The following is an 18711-nucleotide window of genomic DNA, read 5'->3' as shown; positions in this document are numbered from 1 at the left end:
CCTGGCTAAGTTCATGAACCGATTCATTCATTCAATATGCCACCGTCTCAATATTGTTTTTGAAAAACTCATCTTGATTTTTTTATAAGTTGATCAATGCTTTTGTGAGTCATCTGAGTTTTCTTTGAACCCATTAAACTAATAAATTTACATCAAGTTAGTTTTTATATGGTTTAATTAAAAATACACACTAGGTATAGAACCATGCTAAGAAATTTCAAGATTTCCCTGCTTGGACAGGTTTAATAATATTACTAAAACATCCTTATATTTTTAATATTTTTTATATATTTAGAAAAAAAACGAAAAATAAAATAGTATCTTTGAATATATGACCTTCCATTCAAGTTCTACCTTAAAGCTAAAACGTCGATAAAAAGGAAAAGAAAAGGAAAATTAAAGTATTCCTTAGTCCCTAATTACCTAGATATATAGTATATACATGTAAATGTTCTATGGTAATACTTTTATGGCTTGTTTGGGAACGTAGACACGACTACAACGCAACCCTTGTTACCTCTAAAACCGGTTTTGTGTTTCTCTTCCAAGGATAATTTAATAAATTCATAGTGAAATTGAAATATGAAACATGATGTTTTTTAGTTTTTTTTTAGTGTGCCATAAATGCATCCCAGAATATTGAATAAATAAATAAATAAATAATAACAGTAAAATAGTAATAAATAAAGGAGAGTGAATCTCAAAGTCTAAAGCCTCGAATTTTCCCTTCAGAAAACAGAAAACAGAAAACCTACACCCACCTAATTACGACGCCGCGCTACAGAAAAATACATAAGAAACATCAAAAGCAGAAACAAGTCAATTTTCAGTACTTTCACTGTCCCACCCTGACATGCATCATAACTCCCTCCATTACATAAGCAGTTAGCTGTTGTCTGTCCATCGCCACCCTCCACCTACTTTCTGCGTACACATGGCCATCGCCACCTGCTTCTTCACCGCCTCTCTGCCTAACAACACAAATCCCAAACTCATCAATCCCCATCGTTCTTTCCACCCCTCCTCATCTCACCATCTCCATCTCCGCCTCTCTCTACCCTCTCCCTTCCCCTCCTCCCCCCGCCACCACCACCACCATAACGACCACCGCCTCCCTCTCTTCATCGCCACCTCCTCCGGAGGAGGATATGGCGGCATCAACCATCCCCCTCCCTGCGGCGGCGGCGGCGGAGATAGCAGTGACAATAACAACCACAATGGTGATGGTGACAGTGCGGAGGATAAGAATAGGGAGGAGGCGATGATGGTTTTGGCGGAGGCGAAGCGGTCTGTGGAGAGTTTGCCGCAGGATTTGGCGGCGGCTATCCGGGCCGGGAGGATACCAGGGGCCGTGGTTTCCAGATTTTTCGAGCTTGAAAACTCACGGTTTTTACGGTGGTTGATGCAGTTTGATGGGTTTAGAGAGAGGTTGTTGGCTGATGATCTCTTTTTGGCTAAAGTTGGGATGGAATGTGGTGTTGGTATGTTCACTAAGGTATAGCATTACAATACCATTATTTTTGTCGTACACAATTAGAAACGACAATGCATTTAATCATTTGAATGTGATGTAAAAGGATATTTGCCTGGGATGGTCAATTGGGTAGATTTTGCTAAAAAGAGTTTAGAATTCGATATTTTGATTTCTATTTCATCTGATGTTGCTTTCGACAATGCATTTGGTCAATTCGAATATAATGCAAAATGGCTACTTGTTAAAGCATGCTTGTCTATAAATGTATGAAGAGAATAGTATCATACTTCTTTTTCTTTTTTTGGTCGGTTTATTTCCGTGATGAGGGACTGATTGACTCTAAGAGAAGATACAAATGGGGTCTAAAGGTGTCTCGAAACCAGTCTTTTACTTAGGTGGTTGAGTTGTTTGATAAAGTGAGGTTGGAGTATATTGACATTTTTTTTTTAATTTGAAGAAGCATATGATGGTGTTTATAGGGGTATAGCACCCTAAATTGGTTGGTAAAAAGAAAAAAGATGTATCGTGCAGTTATTGGCTTTCTTGAGGGTAAGTCAGTTTTTTAGTAGTACAAAGATAATCTTGAATAATGGATTGTTATGCAATGGTAATTAAACTTGCTTATGCCATTACAACTATTTGACTGATCCAACCCCAAGCTATCAAGTTTACAAGCACCTCCATCCCCGGAAAGAAGTGATGAGTACAACAAAACTTGAAGCGGGAAATTTTTGGTCAGCTCCATTTGTAAAGAATAACGATAACCTGCTATGCATGTAATTTTTTTTTGGTTTTCTGGTTTTATGTCTTCCTTCTCCGTCCCTTCCAGTTCGCCTCCTCTCCTCTGTTTATGTTTTATACTGGCATTATAATTTTTATGTTATCGTGACTTTTAAGTTTTTGATTTTGTAGACTGCTGCTGAGTATGAGCGTAGGAGAGAGAATTTTTTCAATGAGCTGGAAGTTGTTTTTGCAGATGTGGTATGACTATCATCATCATTTCTAAGAAGTCAGTGCTTTGTAGGGTTTCCTGTCCATTGCATTCTGAAAATGTATTATTTCCATCCCTCAGTTGGTATTCATTTTTTCCTTAGGTGATGGCCATAATTGCAGATTTCATGCTTGTTTTTCTTCCTGCTCCCACGGTTTCTCTCCGATCACCACTAGCAGGAAATGCTGGACCTATTGCAAAGTTCTTCCACAACTGCCCTGATAATGCATTCCAGGTTTCTGATTTATTGATAAACTTATGCATTAACTAGTAAGTTTAACAAAGATGACTACAGAAAGTCTTAGATAGTCATCTGCTCGTCAAATCCTCATTACAGGTGGCTCTCGCTGGAACTTCCTATTCACTCTTACAGAGATTAGGTGCTATAGCGGTAAGTTTTTTACTTTCTATTTTTTGCACATTGTTAATTAAATATCTTAACTCCCATGCCAAGAGTAGCCTGGTCCTTACGTGGATTTGTTATTGCAGCGTAATGGAGCGAAGCTTTTTGTTGTTGGCACCGCCTCCTCACTGGTAAGTTCATACTGGACAGGAGGTTATGTAGCACATTTTTTAATGATTTTGTACTAAGAAATGAATTTTAAGTTGGTAGGTTGTTATACTTTGAGGTTTGTCTCCCCCATCTTACATAGCCTATACTACCTCATGCCATTCTATATCACCTATGTAGTTTTCTACAGGAGAATCTCTTGTCCTCCTTGCAGTGTACTCTTATTGAAAAATTATATTTTTATGTGCCAATGCCTTCTCTGGTACTGTGCCAACTGTCCATGGAGCACCATGACTAAACCACAAATTGCCTTTCTAACATTTTAAAATGGAAACTGGAACTGCATTTTGGAGGAGTGAGAAACTCTCTCTCTCTCCACACACACACACACACACACACACTTTGTGTTCCTATCATCACATTTATTTTAAGCATGGATGATCTATTTGCTACTTTGGCGTTTTGGCTTTTACTCTGAGCATGTTCTCGGAATTATTAATCTTTAGTGGTCTGAAAACTTTGCATTATAAGCAGTTTGTCTCTCTGACATTTTTTTATAGATTCCTTCCTGTGTGCACGTTTGGTTTTCAATATTAAACAGGGGTAACCTTTTGTGCACATGTTCTTGCGTTATAGTAAGTTCAATCTAGTTAGACAAATAAAAAAGAGTAATTCTTGGTCTTTTGCCTCCTTTTTAGTTGCAAAGTACCTGTCCTCTCATTTGTATGCTAATGGGTGAAAGGTTCTTGGTTCTGAGGATGCATACCTCTAATGCAATCGTTTTGTTTTAGGTTGGTACCGCTGTGACAAATACCTTGATCAATGCACGGAAAGCTGTGGATAAGTCTTCTGCTGGTGAGGTTGAAAACGTACCTATTTTATCTACCAGTGTTGCCTATGGTGTCTACATGGCAGTTTCTAGCAACCTCAGGTACAATGATCCTCCAGACATGGTTTTTGCTCAATTTTCTAAGAATATGTTTGGGAACGCGGTGCAAACCGCGTTCCCAGAAAATTTAATTTTTTTTTTTTTGCTAAAATTTAATATGGTTTGTACGTTTTAGATCGTTTTGATGTGCTGATGTCAAAAATGATTTTTAAAAAATAAAAAAACATCATTGGTATGCATTTCGGCATAAAAAGTTATTTAAAAAGCAACCGCTACCACACTGCCAAGCACCCTCTAAGTATCTAGTGTCTTCTTTATGACCTATCTAAGATGCTGTAATTTATTACACCATTTAATTCATGCACTATTCATATAAAAGATATGGGCTAGATTTCACAGGGCGAGATTTTTATTTCATCATTGGAACAAAATTAGGTTTTTGTTGAATACAGCATAATTATGCAAAATTTGATCACTAGCATAATTTTACATGTTAGAACTTGTCTTATATAGCCTTTGGTGCCAGAACCACTATTCAGAACAGATTAATTAGCAAATTAACAATGAAGCATTGCTAATATATTCCATGATGAGAATTGTAGAAAATTTTGAACTGGTGTCGTTTTGTCCATTTAAAAAGCTTAAATGATTAAAAAATGGATCTGTTATTACAATTTTGAAGTGTTGTTTGAAATTTTAATCTGAATGAGGTGCTATTGATATTTAGGGTTTCTATGGGTTAGAATGGTTTACTGACGACTACCTCTGTTGAACAGGTATCAAATACTGGCTGGTGTTGTTGAACAGCGCATCTTGGAACCTATGCTACACCAGCACAAGCTCATGCTAGGTGCACTTTGTTTTGCTGTTCGAACAGGCAACACATTCCTGGGTTCATTATTGTAAGATTGCACTCTTTATTTCATGGGAATCTTAAACTTGATAATCTTTGTACCTGTGGCATCTCATGTCCATCCCTTTGCTTCAACAGGTGGGTGGACTATGCTCGCTTGATAGGAATCCAAAAGGCTCACGAGGAGCACAAGGAATTGACTGATTAGTTCTAGAAATGTTGGCTTGGCTGTGTTTAAATCGCTTGAAGTAGGCATGTCAATTTGAGTTTTTTTAGTTGCTGAACTACCAAAGTTTCATGAAAATTTATACATCAGAAATAGTTGATAAAGCTAGCGCTTTGTAGGTGGTCTCAGTTTCTCTATGATTCTTAAATGTAATTTTTTCCATTCTCACTGTTGGTGTCCAGATTTGGACACAATCGCTGGTAAATTTGAACTATCGAAAGGGGATAAAGGAGTGCAAGAATAAACATTTTGATGTGAATATTTTTTTGTTGGAATATCAGAAATAGAAAAAGATTACCATTCTTGACACAAGTTAAACCGAACAAACATCAAACCTGGTCAATGCACAATAATCACATGAGAAGAATCATAATAATCGTGCTTGTGTTTAGAAAATTGCAAATTGAGACGTAGCATGAGGTAATTTTGTTACTGTATTCTTGGTTGACGAAATTCCACTGAAACACAGCCTAGAAATTCAAAGACTGTCATCTACTTGAGGGTTGAAGTTGTCTACTTAGCACCAAGCAGCATCACACTTAAGCTCGTACCAATAAACAGGAGAGAAAGAAGAAGAAAATAAAGTACAATCAAGTTAACACGTTCCATTTGTGCTTGATAACATGTTCAGGCAATGACTTCATCTTTCATACAAGCCCTTAACTTGATACGTGTAATATTCATGTCTGCTGTCTCTTCAACGTCGCAGCATTCCATCAGTCCAGCCTGCAAGATACACCAGATACATGCGATGACCAGTAAACAGTTAAAATTCTTTAGGAAATTGTTTTATTAAACGTCTAAGCCCAAAATTTATATTTATGTTGTCTTTCAATTCTGCCCGTTTACTTGACCAAGAGGAGGATTTTAATTAACGAACTGTAGCAAAATTGTTTTTGGCTGTCAAATGTATCTAGCTAATATCAAGAGCTAAGTCTGACGACAATGTTGGACTCTTGACGTGACGGAAAAGATGGAAAACTCACCTTTTTTAATGTTGTTGCTGATGAAAAGACTTGAATTTTGGAAATATGATTTGCAGAATGATTGCCACTTGATGAACATGGTGGCAAATTGCGTGGTGATTTTCGGGTGTAGGTCGTAACAACTTGGTTCCCTCTGGTTTTCTCGACAGATTCCATGAAGAATTCATGAGGAGCATCGCATGGATCATTGGTGAGACTTCGAGTGTTGAACATATAGAATGGTGGCTTAAAAATCCTCAGCCACGGTCTAAACGTCTCGATAGGTAACAGTAGAAAGCTTCGGGGGTGTATATTTTCGTATATGTGAGCGGAGTAGCCCCATGAGGTAGAAAAAGACCAGTTGTTTTTCCTTTGGTAGCAGATAGTTTGTTCCAATAGCCGTGAATGATCGACTTTTGCAGCCTCCATTAGATGGTTCACGGACGCAGAGCGATTCATGGAGGGGAAGATTGGATCTACGACATCGATGTGGTGAAGGGAGAGGACAGGAGACTGATGATGAGCTGATAGAAGGCCTGATATGTCCCCATGTAGATCAATCTGCAGTAAAGCACCATAAATCAATAGGAATCAGTTAGTTTATGAATTGATTTTGCTTAATTTCTACATGAACATTGATAGAATGATCAAATACCTGGTGAAAGCCTCTGTGATGCGTTAGAGGAACTCCAAAATCAGCCAAACACGTCTGCAAAATAAAGTCACTGGAATATACATTTGGATATCGTTGAATACACCCATCCACCTTCGTGGACAAAGCTTCTGCTAGAGGGTAACTCAAAGCATACCCAGCTCCACCAAATGCCATTTCGAACGAGAAATTAACATTCGAGCTAACACTTTCCGAATTCATTCCGATGTAGAAGTACTCAGTATGATTATACTTGGCTAAAACCTCTACTAAATTATCAATAAATAAGACGGTGTCATCATCTGCCATTACATACCATCTAACATCTTTATCTCCCTGCATAAAAGTCTCCATGATTGTACGTACTATTCTAACCTGTGTTGCATATTTGCGGTTTAATCTAAATTTGACAGGTGCATTGACGCGAAAAGGCGGAGAAGATGAGGGCCAAGGATGGAATCTTTGCGAGGGATCTCTATCAAGGAAAATATATCCTCGAGTAACATTTGGTCTCCACCATGATTCCACGTATGATTTCCTGTGCTTCCATGTGTTCACAGAACTCACCATGGCAAATACAATGTGGCTGATACTTGTAGGGGTAGTAGTAACATTCGCAGAAGTAGTTGCATTATTAGGTGAGAGTGGTGGCCATTTGAGCTTAAAGAGAGCGAATCTATTCATAGTCTGGCTACAGCAAGGATGGTTAAACAAGACAGTATAGAGCAGTAAAAGGATTAGTCCCCAAGTGGCTATAGATTTGCATAGAGTTCCAAGAGATATGTGTTGCAAGCTTTGTTGAATTGCAGCACTGACACTGTTGATGGGTTTCTCTGAAGACATTTTTGAAGGGAATCTTGAATTGTCACCTTTGACTGGATCGCTAGAAGAGCTTATATAGCCTAGTTTCTTGTCTAGCCTTGATAATTCATGTGACGTTAAGTGTTTTCATCTCTTGTTGTCTTTGTGCTAATGCATTCTTTTCGTGAGTTGTCTAATGCAACATCCATCCTTCAAGTGAGCTTTGAGCCATGTCCAGACGTAGGTAGAATGCCGAGGAAATGCTTTCCATAAGCAACAAAATGCATATTTGAGCTTGGAGCTTTGAGCCATGTTTAACGTGGATGAAATGCTTTCGGTGCAACCCTTGTAACGGTTATAGCTTCGCAGTTTCTGTTTTTTTTTTTTTTTTTCCTTACCATTTTGATACCCACACACTGGATTCCATCTTTCATCTATTGTTTAGAGTGGCATGCATGCTCGAGGCAGATCTGAAATATAAGGACTTGATTGAAAAAAAAAATCATTCAAAGACTAAATTGAATGTATTGTAAGGCATGAGGATCAAAGAGTTCGATTAAAGATTTATTTGCAAGAAAAATAAAATATAACAACCAAAGTAAAATTCTCAAGAAATTTTAGGAGCCAAATTGTACAGTAAAATATTTACTGTGAACAACTCACATGTGTCGTCGTTATCTATGGTGTTAGTGATAACAACTCACATATATATATATATATATATATATATATATATATATATATATATATATATATATATATATATTATCGCGTCGAAGCTCTTCAAGTTTAATTTGTAAGAATTAAACCGTTTTAAAATTTTAAGCTTGTAACGCGTAGATCACATTAGAATTTAAAGAGAGACATATCCTGTCTAGTAGCCATTGCTTGCATAAAAAAAATTAACCACCTGGAATTTAAATCCTTTCATGTTCTTAAGAATTTGATAGATAGTGTTTGTGAAAGCTTAAACCTTGAATTTAAAAAAGGGTTTTTGCTTGATTACAGATCAACAGCTCCCATGACTGTTCCAAGTTCTGGCACAGGTCCAACGAGCCTAGTCAACCGTTTGAGAATGGAACACGATGAACAGCAGGTAGCTGCGGGCAGCGGTAAAGACACAGGTCTTGATGACTATATGCATGTGTATATACATTCAACAATTTATTTGTTTGTGTCTAATCATTTAATGACTACGCAAAGAAGTACAAATTTCAGAGAGAAATTTAAGCTGACTGACAGCAACTATTTCTTTTCCCTTGGGACTACTACAAGTTATTCCCCCCTCCACAACACTTTCCCTGTGACACTTGAAGGCGAATCACGGACCCCAGCAGGAACTGTTTTCCTGTACCCAAGAAAAAAAAGAACGAAGTTACATTATAAATCCTGAGGGCCATCGACAGATTGGGTCTTTCTGAGATTCCAGTGGAGGCCATCGTGGATGCTGCGCAAAAAGTCGTTTGTAGAATCAATCTGGCATGCTGTTGGAACAGGCCATGGTGCCATGCTGCACACAAGCGCATCACCAGCTGCCAGCTGTTTCCTGTCCTTGCCATCAAATGAGGCCCAAGCAGGGCTTCTGCTGTTGAATGGAACTTGAACTCGTATTGTTACATGCTCAGGTAATATCAGAGGTCGAAACGATAAGGAATGCGGGCAAATTGGTGTAAACAGAATTCCAGGGACCTGCAATTACAGGAAATACATCAAATTTGTAATATCAATCACGCACATTAAAGTGATAGCAATAATACTAATGTGAACAATCAAAGAGTACATTCACTTCCAAATGAAAACAACCACGCTCTTCATACAAAAGGATAGCGTCAACTTTATACATGTCCATAGTATGGGTGCAACTTCTCAGTGCTTGCTGGTTTACAAATTGATGTATTGAACTCATAGTTTAATAATGGATTTTCCTTTTGTTTTGCAAATCAGCAAGGTCATGTCATTGAGAATGGGGGAAAAGCAGGCCAATCTATTCTAACTCAACCTGTTAGCCATAAAAAAAAAGCCTGCTGCGTTGCGAGAGACGATTCAAATCTAATTGCTGATATAACTCTAGCTGAATAGTGTCTAATGCAATGATAAATGTATAGGGTTGTCAAGACCAAGCATGCAACTTTGAATCTTACTTGGCAATTCCAAGTGAAAAATCTTACTTGGCCATTCCAAGTGAAAATGCTGAAGCAAGAGTCGCATTCTAAGATCCTTTTCAATCGAATGTAACAAGTACACATGAGTTGGCTATTTCTTGTATCTTTGAATCACCAACTACCTTTCTTTCAATAACTTTATTTTCTTGCTAGTGCTACTCATCAAACCTGGTACCCTCATCTAAACTATGTGATTCTGCTAGGTGCGTTTTCTTGATAGAATTTTACATCATATATAGAAAATAATCAGTAAAGCTGCTTCTAAACATGCTGAAACACATGATCATATTATATTTATAATGGGAAACTTCCTTGGAAAAAGAGAGCGCTTTTTCACACAAACAGAACAAGTGCTTAAAGAAAGATGTTATCACAATGTACCTGGGGATGAACCATTGATCCTCCAGCTCCCAATGAATATGCAGTGCTACCTGATGTAGTTGATAAAATTAATCCATCTCCTTGCACGCGTGTGACAAAAGAGTTGTCACAATAGCATTCCAAATTTGCAAGGAATGATGATATTCCACGGTCAATTGTAACCTCATTCAAAACAAGTATAGGCTCCTCAGTTTCATACTCGTTTTTAGCTGCATCTCTAATAACATGGCATTGCATTCGGTGTCGTAATGTTATACTAATTGGACCTTTAAGGATTGAATCAAGGCAATCTCGGTACTGTTCGCTATCTAAAAAATAGTTAAAGAATACTTTCAAGTCAAGACATGGGAGGTAACTGTATTAAGTAAATAAATGACTAAATAATAAGTAAATTCTGTCACATAGAAGTCAACAATTGTAATTGGTGTTTTATGTCGTCAATTTCACTTTCAATTTAACAAAAGAACTTCATGAGCTAGCATGAAGGATACGGAATGGTGTCATAAATCCAAGAGACCCCAAAGAAAATGATACAATTGGAGGAACCGGTCCTTTGAACATCGATGCTGCCTGCAGATACAGACAGGGGATGGTAACTATACCATGCATGAATAGAAAAGGATTCCACAATCAACCTAAGAATGATGAACACCAAACTAAAATAACATACCCAAAGAACAGTACCATCCCCACCAAGAGTCACAACAAGGTCAACTTTTGTGTGCAGGCTCAAAATTTCCTTTTCTGCAAAGCAACATTGCAAATTCATAAATAGTCAAATCGTGTGCATTATCAAGATATTAATGAAGAGCTAAAGGGTGAGAGCGAGATGTAATCTAAATTTGGTCTTCATGTTGAAGCTTGAATCGTGCAAAAGAAGATAAAGCTTATTGCAGTTCTCTAGACTGTATATACATACTGATGCATAAACAAGAAAAAGGATTATCGCATCATACTAGAATTGGACAGTCAGTAATCTCACATCAACTTGACCTCCAAATTCGAGCAGGATGTTTTTGTAACCATCATTAAAAATGGAAGACAAAAAATATCTAGCACAGTATGCAAGGGATTCTCAAATAGAAACATGAAACAGACCATGATCTGACATGGTGCTTACAGTTTTACCATACAGGCTTTATGCATATTGATGCATCAGAAGAAAAGAATTGTTAGGGGTTTTAAGTTGGACTAAAGACCATAAAAGAGAAGCATCTAACTTCAACCCCTTTGAATGTAAAGGTGGGCACTTAAGATAACTTTTACAAAATAACTAAAAGCATGTAAATTTCAAAATTTGCTAAAAAATGTGATGCATTGGAAGTAAATATGATCCATGGCTAACAAACTATGTTTCTTACAGTAATCAGATGTTTGCCTCTTATTTTCTTTTTTGAAAGAACATCCTTGTCCATGTATAAAGGAAAAGGATAAATGTTTAGTAGCTCACCATCTTTCCAAGTTTGCACAAAGTTGAAGTAAGATGATTCTGATAGAAGTTCACCCATCACACGTGGTTCTACATAAATGTTTAATTTTTTATGCTCTTTCATCCATCTGGAATGGAAATCAAAGTTTAAGATAAATAGCAAGATTTAATAAATGGCATGCAACCAATTTAAAATATGGTCCGGACAAATTTAGCAACCCTCAAGGAAAGATGAATGAAAAGAGGCAAAGTAGAGAGACCACACTAGGAACTAAGGAAACCATTTCCAGAGGAAATCTCATCGGCACCTGATCATTTCTGCACATAGAATCTGAACAGAGGTTGAATTTGGTTTGGTCATAACTAGCACAGTCTGTGGGTTAGATTCCCACTTCAAAGAAATCTGAAAGGAAAATGAGATTTTTCTTAGGCGCATACACATATTAGATGCCCTTGTAAACTGTTCCTAATAGTGGGCTCTAAGAGTTTCTCAAAGGAAAAGCAATACAAATGAACAGGTATATATGTAAATTTGCTTATGATATGAAGGGAAAAAATTCTAGCTACTGTTGACAGAGCACGACTCAATACCTGTTTGCTGCTGCGCCCTGCAGTTGTTATATTTCCTCTTTCAAAAGAGACAATATCATGTTTGTGTTGATCACTAATGTCACCTTTACACCACCATGAAAGCTTGAAAGATGCCTGTCTCAGGATTCAAATTTAAATCTAATTTGTCAAAACATGAATAATATCCAGATTCACCAGCACAATTTTAATGTTGGATTAGCTAAGAACTTCCTTGGGCTTAAATTGTGTCAATTCATTTAAATGATCACAAAAATCAACAAGCAAATAAAAACAAAAGCAACAGTACTAGCAAAGCTTATGAAGAGTACTTTCTAGGTTCTAAGAGAACATCAACAGATGGTATAGTATTACCAGGACTAGCTGGTTCCCATCCAAACATGTGATGCTGTGAACCTAGTGTGCAATTAAACAAGTAGTTAAAACAAACTAAACAGCGTATCAGCCGGGGCCACAACAAGAAAATTACCTTTCTCATCATTTTGTTTTGAACTGCTTTGGCATGGGAGTCAGTCTCTCCATCATGAAGAATTTCATGAGAGCAAAGCCCATTTGTACAGCAATTTTCAGATTGTTCATTTGCTTCATTTCTCAGCATGGGTTGGTTAGTTGAGTTTTCCATCCGCTGAGCATTAATATCACCATTACACTCCCCTGGTGACTTTCCTGTAATACAAGTCATCAAAGTCGTTCCTTCAGAAGTGGACAAAATCAGACATTGAAACACTCAGAACATGGTGTAATATTTAATGGACAAAAAAACTTGAAATAAGAAACAACTTAATTCAGCACCATCAGACACACAAAAACCAAACAATCAAGCATTTCTTCACACGAGGAATTACACAGATTTCAGCTTCAATGAGCACGGCATGCATCTAACAACAACAGATCTAACATAGAGCCACCTATATGACTTTATTTTATTTTAAAAAAACACAAACAGTAAAGCAACTAAAAAAAAAGTCATGGCAACAAAGACAAATAGATATGCAACTATAAAGCAAGCAGCAAAATGAGAAAGTTATGATTTACCATTTACAAGTTAAACTACTATAAAATGGTAGATGCATTGTTTGGGCATCAAATAATAAATCTTTTTTGAACATCATATAATAAACAAATATAGCATGTCATAAGAGGACGAAGTATATTTAATGGAAGCAGTAAAAGTCTTGAGAGAATCTTTAATGGCTAAAACCCCACAGAAAGGATCTTGAAGACCAAATGACAAAGTTATTAATGGACAAGCACAAAACAAGAAGAGTAATGCTAAATACCAAGAAAATATGACAGGAAAAATCTTCAAGAATACACATGAACTGATGAATTTGTGGGACCCAGGACCTACAAGCGGGTCCCACTTTAAGATTGTGATCCAACAGCTCATATAAGTTTTCTCTTATCATATTTTCTTGTTATTTAGCTTTACTCATACAAGAAAGCATAAAATAAAGGCCCCTTGTTCAGCAATGAAATCATTTAAAGTCTTCAAGTACAATTTTGGATTAAACTTCCTCTGCCTTTGTATTTATGAGATTGGTAATAGATATTCATCCATCAAATTTAAGAAAGAAATGTATATTTAAATGAGATAACTTACCTAATTAGAGCACAGAAGCTAAACGCACAGTTCAACATGAAAGAGACCAATAAACCAAGACTAGATTAAATATGCGCTCTGTGCTATTAATTGCAGCAAGTACAAAATAAAACTTGCAATACAATAATCACAAGGACTTTCAAACTGCCTAACATGCAAAACTAATTTGCTCAGAATGGAGGTTCGGAATGATTGGCTCAGAATGGAGGTCATCTGGAAGGACCTAGACATTATTGACCTTTTTTAGTGTGCTTGAACACAACCATGAGTTCAATATATCAACTTAGGGGCTACATGCTATTAAAATTCTTCAAGCAAGCACACCCATTTAGATAACCCTGAAGTTCAATATTAGGAAATGTTCTAGAATTCATTATTCGATGATTTATTGTCAGTGCTATCCCATTTCACTCGTGAAAACTTTTTACCTTTCAGTAGCCAACACAAAGATCAGTACTAGCCATACACTCTAGTTTTGAATAACCAAACAAAGGCATGGAAGTATGCTTGTGAAGGAAGAGAGACTTTTCAACCTTGGTCAATGGTAATTTATCTTATATAATAGTAGATCAAGGAAAGAAGGAAATCGCTTATTAGGCGGTATAATCGTTATTCCTTAATTTGAGTTGTCCTTTCTAATACACTTCAATTGTGAGTTTCTACATTTCAACTTTCCTTTTTATTTCATGGTTTTCTAGTTCGTCACCCATGGAGGTTTCCTTCGTAGTTTTTTTTATCTTCACCTTTCTTCACTAAGAAAACATGAATGCCATGACTAAACCCATGATTTTACCTTAACCCAAGAGATGCCATTTGGCTCCAAAGCCACTTGCAATGAATTCCTTCCAAAAAAACAAACTCACAAAGATATGCTCATAAGATATTGGCAATACATTTCTTATCAGAATGCTTGATATACACAAAACATGCACACAAGTGTGCATGTTCACATGTGAACCCACATGATCATAGACAGGCCCCCATGCAAAAAATATTTTGTTATGTTACCTTCTTGTTAGTGGGTTAAAAGATAAAGACATCATACGAAGTACAATAGTGTTCAATGGCGTGCACAATAAGATCATATGAATTTCTTATGCACGAGGTGGATTTCAATCATGTCATTATCAACAATAAACAGTGTCCCTCTTCTTTTCCAATTATAGGCCTCATGGTCGAGGATGTTTGTTGACAACAAGAAATCTACATTGTCAGGCCCCATGGTCGAGGATGCTTGTTGACAATAAGAAATCAACATTGCCAATGAATGATAAATCCAAATAATCATCATAATAAGATCTACTGAGTATATCAGAACAAGTTGCTTTTAACAACAACCAAAAAATAGCAGTTTTGAACTGGGAGGGGTTGAATACTGGAGAAATCAGAAGACTACCCCATAGGCTCTCACACATCAACCATCTATACGAGAAACTAAAATATGTACGTACCAATTAAAATAAATCAGGATAACGAATAACAGCTCATCCACAGTTGCGGCATTGATACGCTTTCCATATTCATGGGGAAATGCATTTTTTTATGAAGGAATCTATAATTGATGAAACAATTATGAAAGGTAATAATTATCTATATTGATGAAATAATTCTTAGAACTTATTTTTATAATGAATGTAAGACCACAATACGTATTTTTATAACCAATAGAAAAAAATCACAGGATAAGGGCATCCTAGGGAGGAGATGAAAAGCTTGAAACAATAGAGAACCATACAAATTACAAAGGATAGACTGCATGCAGTCAGGGCTACTAATACCAGAAAGCTGCCAAAGGAAGTTCAAAAATCAAAGGAATTTGACATGAAGCTTGCAAAATATTAAGCAATAAAAGTCGCATCAAACAGAGAAATGAATTTTAGAAAGTGATTTTTGCAGGAGAATTAAAATGATTCAGATAGGCCTCATTGAACTGTTTTTTCCCCCCTATAAAATTACTGGGTTGCAGCATCAAAGACAAAAGTGAGATATGCATGGATGAAACTCATATGCTTCTATTTATGCATGTTGTTTAATCATCAGAGAAACCTTTGTGCTCTAGCTGTTGATTCTGTGCCCTTTCCAGTTCAAATCTACGTTTCCATTCAGCAGCCTCAGCTTGAGCAAAAGCCTTTCCTTCGGCAGCTTGTTTTAATGCCTTGGCAACAGCTAATTTGTAAAATTGCACATTAGATGGGTGCTCACAGAAAATAATAGTTCCAGAAAAGAAAGGTGCAGGTCCAAAAAGTCAAGGGAAAACATACTTCTAAGAGCCTCTGAGAACTCTATGAGATGGTCATCAGTGTGTTGGATTGGAGTCTGTTGAAGAAGCTCCTGCACTGCCTTCTCAGAATGGAAAAGGGTAAGTGAATCACTAAATTTATTGTCAGGCAGCGAACACGGCAAACTTGCATCTCCATTTCCATGAGGATCCTATCAGAAAGGAGGGATCAACTTGATTCAATTGGGGTGATGCAACGAGAAAGCAGAATGTTGAGTACAGTTAATGGAAAGAGGAGTTAATAAAAAGCATTTCCTTTATGCCGGTTTGAGCAGTACTAAAACAATTTCAAACATACCTACTCATTATATCCTCGGTTACTTCCAATTGTGAATGCATCAACAGAGCATATTCAGTCATTGAATGCATTATGAACACAACTTATAACGGTCAAATCGTTCAACGACAGACCAAATTCGAAAGTCAAAACTTGGAAAGGCAAGGCCACCAATTTGACATTTTGAATCATTAATTACAAGAACTACAGTGGTAAGGTTTAGGAAGTCCTGTCATTCGAGATTATATGATTAAAGACGCATCATTAACATGATTAAAACATAAACAAAAACAAATTTTGGGATATGATGATATATGTAATGTAACAACTCAACACGAAAAAGACAGAATTCCCTTTCTAGCTTTTTTCACAAGGGAAAACACTGACATTTCTCCAAGCAATATGGAATTGCATGCACAAAAACGCAATTTGTCTCTAAATTACAGTTGTGAATGATACCACTAACAAATCTCTACTAATGTTGATCCATCACTACACACAAACACACACCCAAAATCCAGGCAACTGCTTAGCTTTCAAGTAAGAAAACACTACCAGATTGAGCTTGTGCTACAATTCACAGGGAGTGCAAAATGAAAGAGAAAAAAGAGAATTCAAGATTAACAAGAGAGATCCAAACACAGACTGTCAATGATAATGAAAAGTCAACCAACAGAGAAAAAGAAATCAAAGATGATAGTAATTATTATCCAGTATAGACTTTACATTTATTTAATCATTAATTAATACAGTGGAGGTAGAGAAGGAAAGAGAGAAGCAGAATAATTACAGTGGAATTGAGCTTGCTAGTAGTCATAATAATTAGTGAAGTTGAAGAAGAGAGACAGACAGACAGACAGGGACGGAAAGAAAGGGATCTTCTCTTCTCTTCTCTTCTCTTCTCTTCTAAGAAGAAAGAAGCCGGTACGACAAGTCAGTGCAGGGCATCACAGGAACAGAATTGTCATTTATCAGAGAGACAGACAGAGACAAAGCGCGAGTAGTTGCTGCAACTCATGTCATCATGTCTATGGCTACGAGAGAGATAAGAGGAGAGAGATATTCTCTATCTGATTATCACTATACACACACCCCAATTCATTAATGACTAACTACTACTATTATATAGAGAGAGAGAGATTTGGTACAACGCGTGTCAACTAAGAATACCATCTCTATTTCTCAGAAGGGCTTACTTCTTTCTTTTTTTTTTATTTTCTTCGGTGCAAATTTGGGGTGAGGTTTGATTTATCTTCTTTTTTTTTTTTTTTTTTTCAAAGGAGGACATCAAATTCAGGCCTATTTGTAACAATTTGTTTAATAATATGGTGGTGTTTTTTATTTTAAAAATATATAAAATAATATTTTTAAAAAAACTTTAAAATTTATTTTTAATATCAATATATCAAAATAATTTGAAAATACTAAAAAAATTAATTTAAAATAAAAAAATTCAATTTTTTAAAAAAGGTTCTTGAAACGCAAAAATAAACGAGCTCTAAAAATGGTAGAAAATATTTTTTAAAGTATTTTTCACTTGAAAATAAATTAAAATAAGATATTTTTTATTTTTTTAAATTTATTTTTTACCTTAAAATTTTTAAATGATCCAAAAATATCCAAAAATTTTAATTTGAAGCTAAAATAATCCAAAATTAAAAAAAAAAAACACGGGTAGACCGCAATGTCAAACGAGACCTTAATTGGATTATGGTGTCAAATGTTTTCCCTTCAAAATATATTAAAACAATATTTTTTATATCTTTTTATTTTTAATATCAACAGAACAAAATAATAATAAAAACATTAAAAAATATATCACTATTGACCTATTAAATCAATATTTTTTTCTCTTTACACTTGATATTTTTGTTATTTTACAATTAATCTATTTATCACTATTTTTTTCTTATCTTTATTTTTTAAAATATTTTTTTAGTTTTTCCTTTCTTTTTCTTTACATTTTTTTTAAAACATATTATTTTTATTTTTTAAACTTTAAATACTTATCACTTTACACTTGACTTATTTATATTATTCTTTTTGTTATTTTTTTATTTTTTTTTATTTTTTTATAATTGTTTTTCTTTACATTTTTTTCAAAAAATAATATTATACGAAGACTAAGAAATAATATTTTATTATAACAATCGCAACAATGTTTCATTCTATATTAAAAATTAGCTTGAAATCTTACATGTTTTTATTAACACATGTGATCCTTACTATGTTTTATTATATATAAACATTGACTTTTTAATTCACAGTAATATTTTTTACTCGATATCAAAAAATATATTAATAACACTTGCATATTAATTTTTTTTGCATTAGAAAAAAAATTATTGACCAGCAGCGAGACGAGTTGAATAGACACATTAACACATTGATTTTTGTATTTATTGGAATAAATAGTTCTCAATATATTTAATTAAATGCATGCATAAACCTTTTAATTTATAATTAGAATAAAAAAAACACTTGTATGTTTATTTTTTTACCTAAAAAAATTATCTGTTAAATAACCAGTATTAATTAAATCCACCATTTTTATATGGGACTAACCTCAATCTGCCATTTAATTATAGATCAACTCCTAAAATGAAAATATCTAATCAATCACCCCCCTCA

General features: G+C 35.4%; 3 protein-coding genes across 4 annotated transcripts; 1 reads left to right on the top strand and 2 right to left on the bottom strand.

Moving 5' to 3' along the window:
• Window positions 1–739: 739 nt before the first annotated feature.
• LOC7485744 (protein RETICULATA-RELATED 4, chloroplastic) lies at window positions 740–5203 on the top strand. The gene is made up of 8 exons (XM_002299865.4): window positions 740–1495; window positions 2387–2455; window positions 2569–2700; window positions 2803–2856; window positions 2955–2999; window positions 3768–3907; window positions 4642–4767; window positions 4857–5203. The coding sequence occupies exons 1-8, from the start codon at window positions 935–937 to the stop codon at window positions 4924–4926; spliced, it is 1197 nt and encodes a 398-aa protein (XP_002299901.1). The 5' UTR covers window positions 740–934; the 3' UTR covers window positions 4927–5203.
• Window positions 5204–5257: 54 nt separating this feature from the next.
• On the bottom strand, window positions 5258–7651 carry LOC7485743 (uncharacterized). Its single transcript, XM_002298358.3, has 3 exons — window positions 6565–7651; window positions 5931–6470; window positions 5258–5670 (listed from the first exon to the last, which is right to left on the bottom strand). The coding sequence occupies exons 1-3, from the start codon at window positions 7402–7404 to the stop codon at window positions 5572–5574; spliced, it is 1479 nt and encodes a 492-aa protein (XP_002298394.3). The 5' UTR covers window positions 7405–7651; the 3' UTR covers window positions 5258–5571.
• Window positions 7652–8489: 838 nt separating this feature from the next.
• Window positions 8490–17201, bottom strand: LOC7465141 (NAD(H) kinase 1). 2 transcript variants are annotated; one of them, XM_002298357.4, is made up of 12 exons: window positions 16871–17201; window positions 15787–15955; window positions 15572–15691; window positions 12392–12588; window positions 12277–12318; window positions 11926–12039; window positions 11643–11737; window positions 11356–11462; window positions 10576–10649; window positions 10397–10475; window positions 9906–10213; window positions 8490–9051 (listed from the first exon to the last, which is right to left on the bottom strand). In XM_002298357.4, the coding sequence occupies exons 1-12, from the start codon at window positions 16895–16897 to the stop codon at window positions 8743–8745; spliced, it is 1641 nt and encodes a 546-aa protein (XP_002298393.3). In that variant the 5' UTR covers window positions 16898–17201; the 3' UTR covers window positions 8490–8742. The 2 variants fall into 2 exon arrangements, with proteins under 2 accessions (XP_002298393.3, XP_024443611.1); XM_024587843.2 differs by lacking the exon at window positions 12277–12318 and having other exon boundaries at window positions 16871–17199.
• Between the last annotated feature and the right edge of the window lie 1510 nt (window positions 17202–18711).

The sequence above is a fragment of the Populus trichocarpa genome, chromosome 1, assembly GCF_000002775.5.
Source record: "Populus trichocarpa isolate Nisqually-1 chromosome 1, P.trichocarpa_v4.1, whole genome shotgun sequence".
Taxonomy (NCBI): Eukaryota; Viridiplantae; Streptophyta; class Magnoliopsida; order Malpighiales; family Salicaceae; genus Populus; species Populus trichocarpa.
This window is presented reverse-complemented; position numbering and strand designations above follow the sequence as displayed.

What these genes read in the sequence shown, in the direction of transcription:
- LOC7485743 (XM_002298358.3), bottom strand. Translation starts at nt 7,404, where the DNA reads ATGTCTTCAGAGAAACCCATCAACAGTGTCAGTGCTGCAATTCAACAA. An exon ending in ATCACAGAGGCTTTCACCAG is followed by an intron (nt 6,471 to 6,564) that starts GTATTTGATCAT and finishes GCTTTACTGCAG; the next exon opens with ATTGATCTACATGGGGACAT. An exon ending in CAGCAACAACATTAAAAAAG is followed by an intron (nt 5,671 to 5,930) that starts GTGAGTTTTCCA and finishes TGTATCTTGCAG; the next exon opens with GCTGGACTGATGGAATGCTG.
- LOC7485744 (XM_002299865.4), top strand. Translation starts at nt 935, where the DNA reads ATGGCCATCGCCACCTGCTTCTTCACCGCCTCTCTGCCTAACAACACA. An exon ending in GCAGTTTCTAGCAACCTCAG is followed by an intron (nt 3,908 to 4,641) that starts GTACAATGATCC and finishes TCTGTTGAACAG; the next exon opens with GTATCAAATACTGGCTGGTG. An exon ending in ACATTCCTGGGTTCATTATT is followed by an intron (nt 4,768 to 4,856) that starts GTAAGATTGCAC and finishes TTGCTTCAACAG; the next exon opens with GTGGGTGGACTATGCTCGCT.
- LOC7465141 (XM_002298357.4), bottom strand. Translation starts at nt 16,897, where the DNA reads ATGACTACTAGCAAGCTCAATTCCACT. An exon ending in ATGGGAACCAGCTAGTCCTG is followed by an intron (nt 12,040 to 12,276) that starts GTAATACTATAC and finishes ATCCTGAGACAG; the next exon opens with GCATCTTTCAAGCTTTCATG. An exon ending in GATCAATGGTTCATCCCCAG is followed by an intron (nt 9,052 to 9,905) that starts GTACATTGTGAT and finishes CTGTAATTGCAG; the next exon opens with GTCCCTGGAATTCTGTTTAC.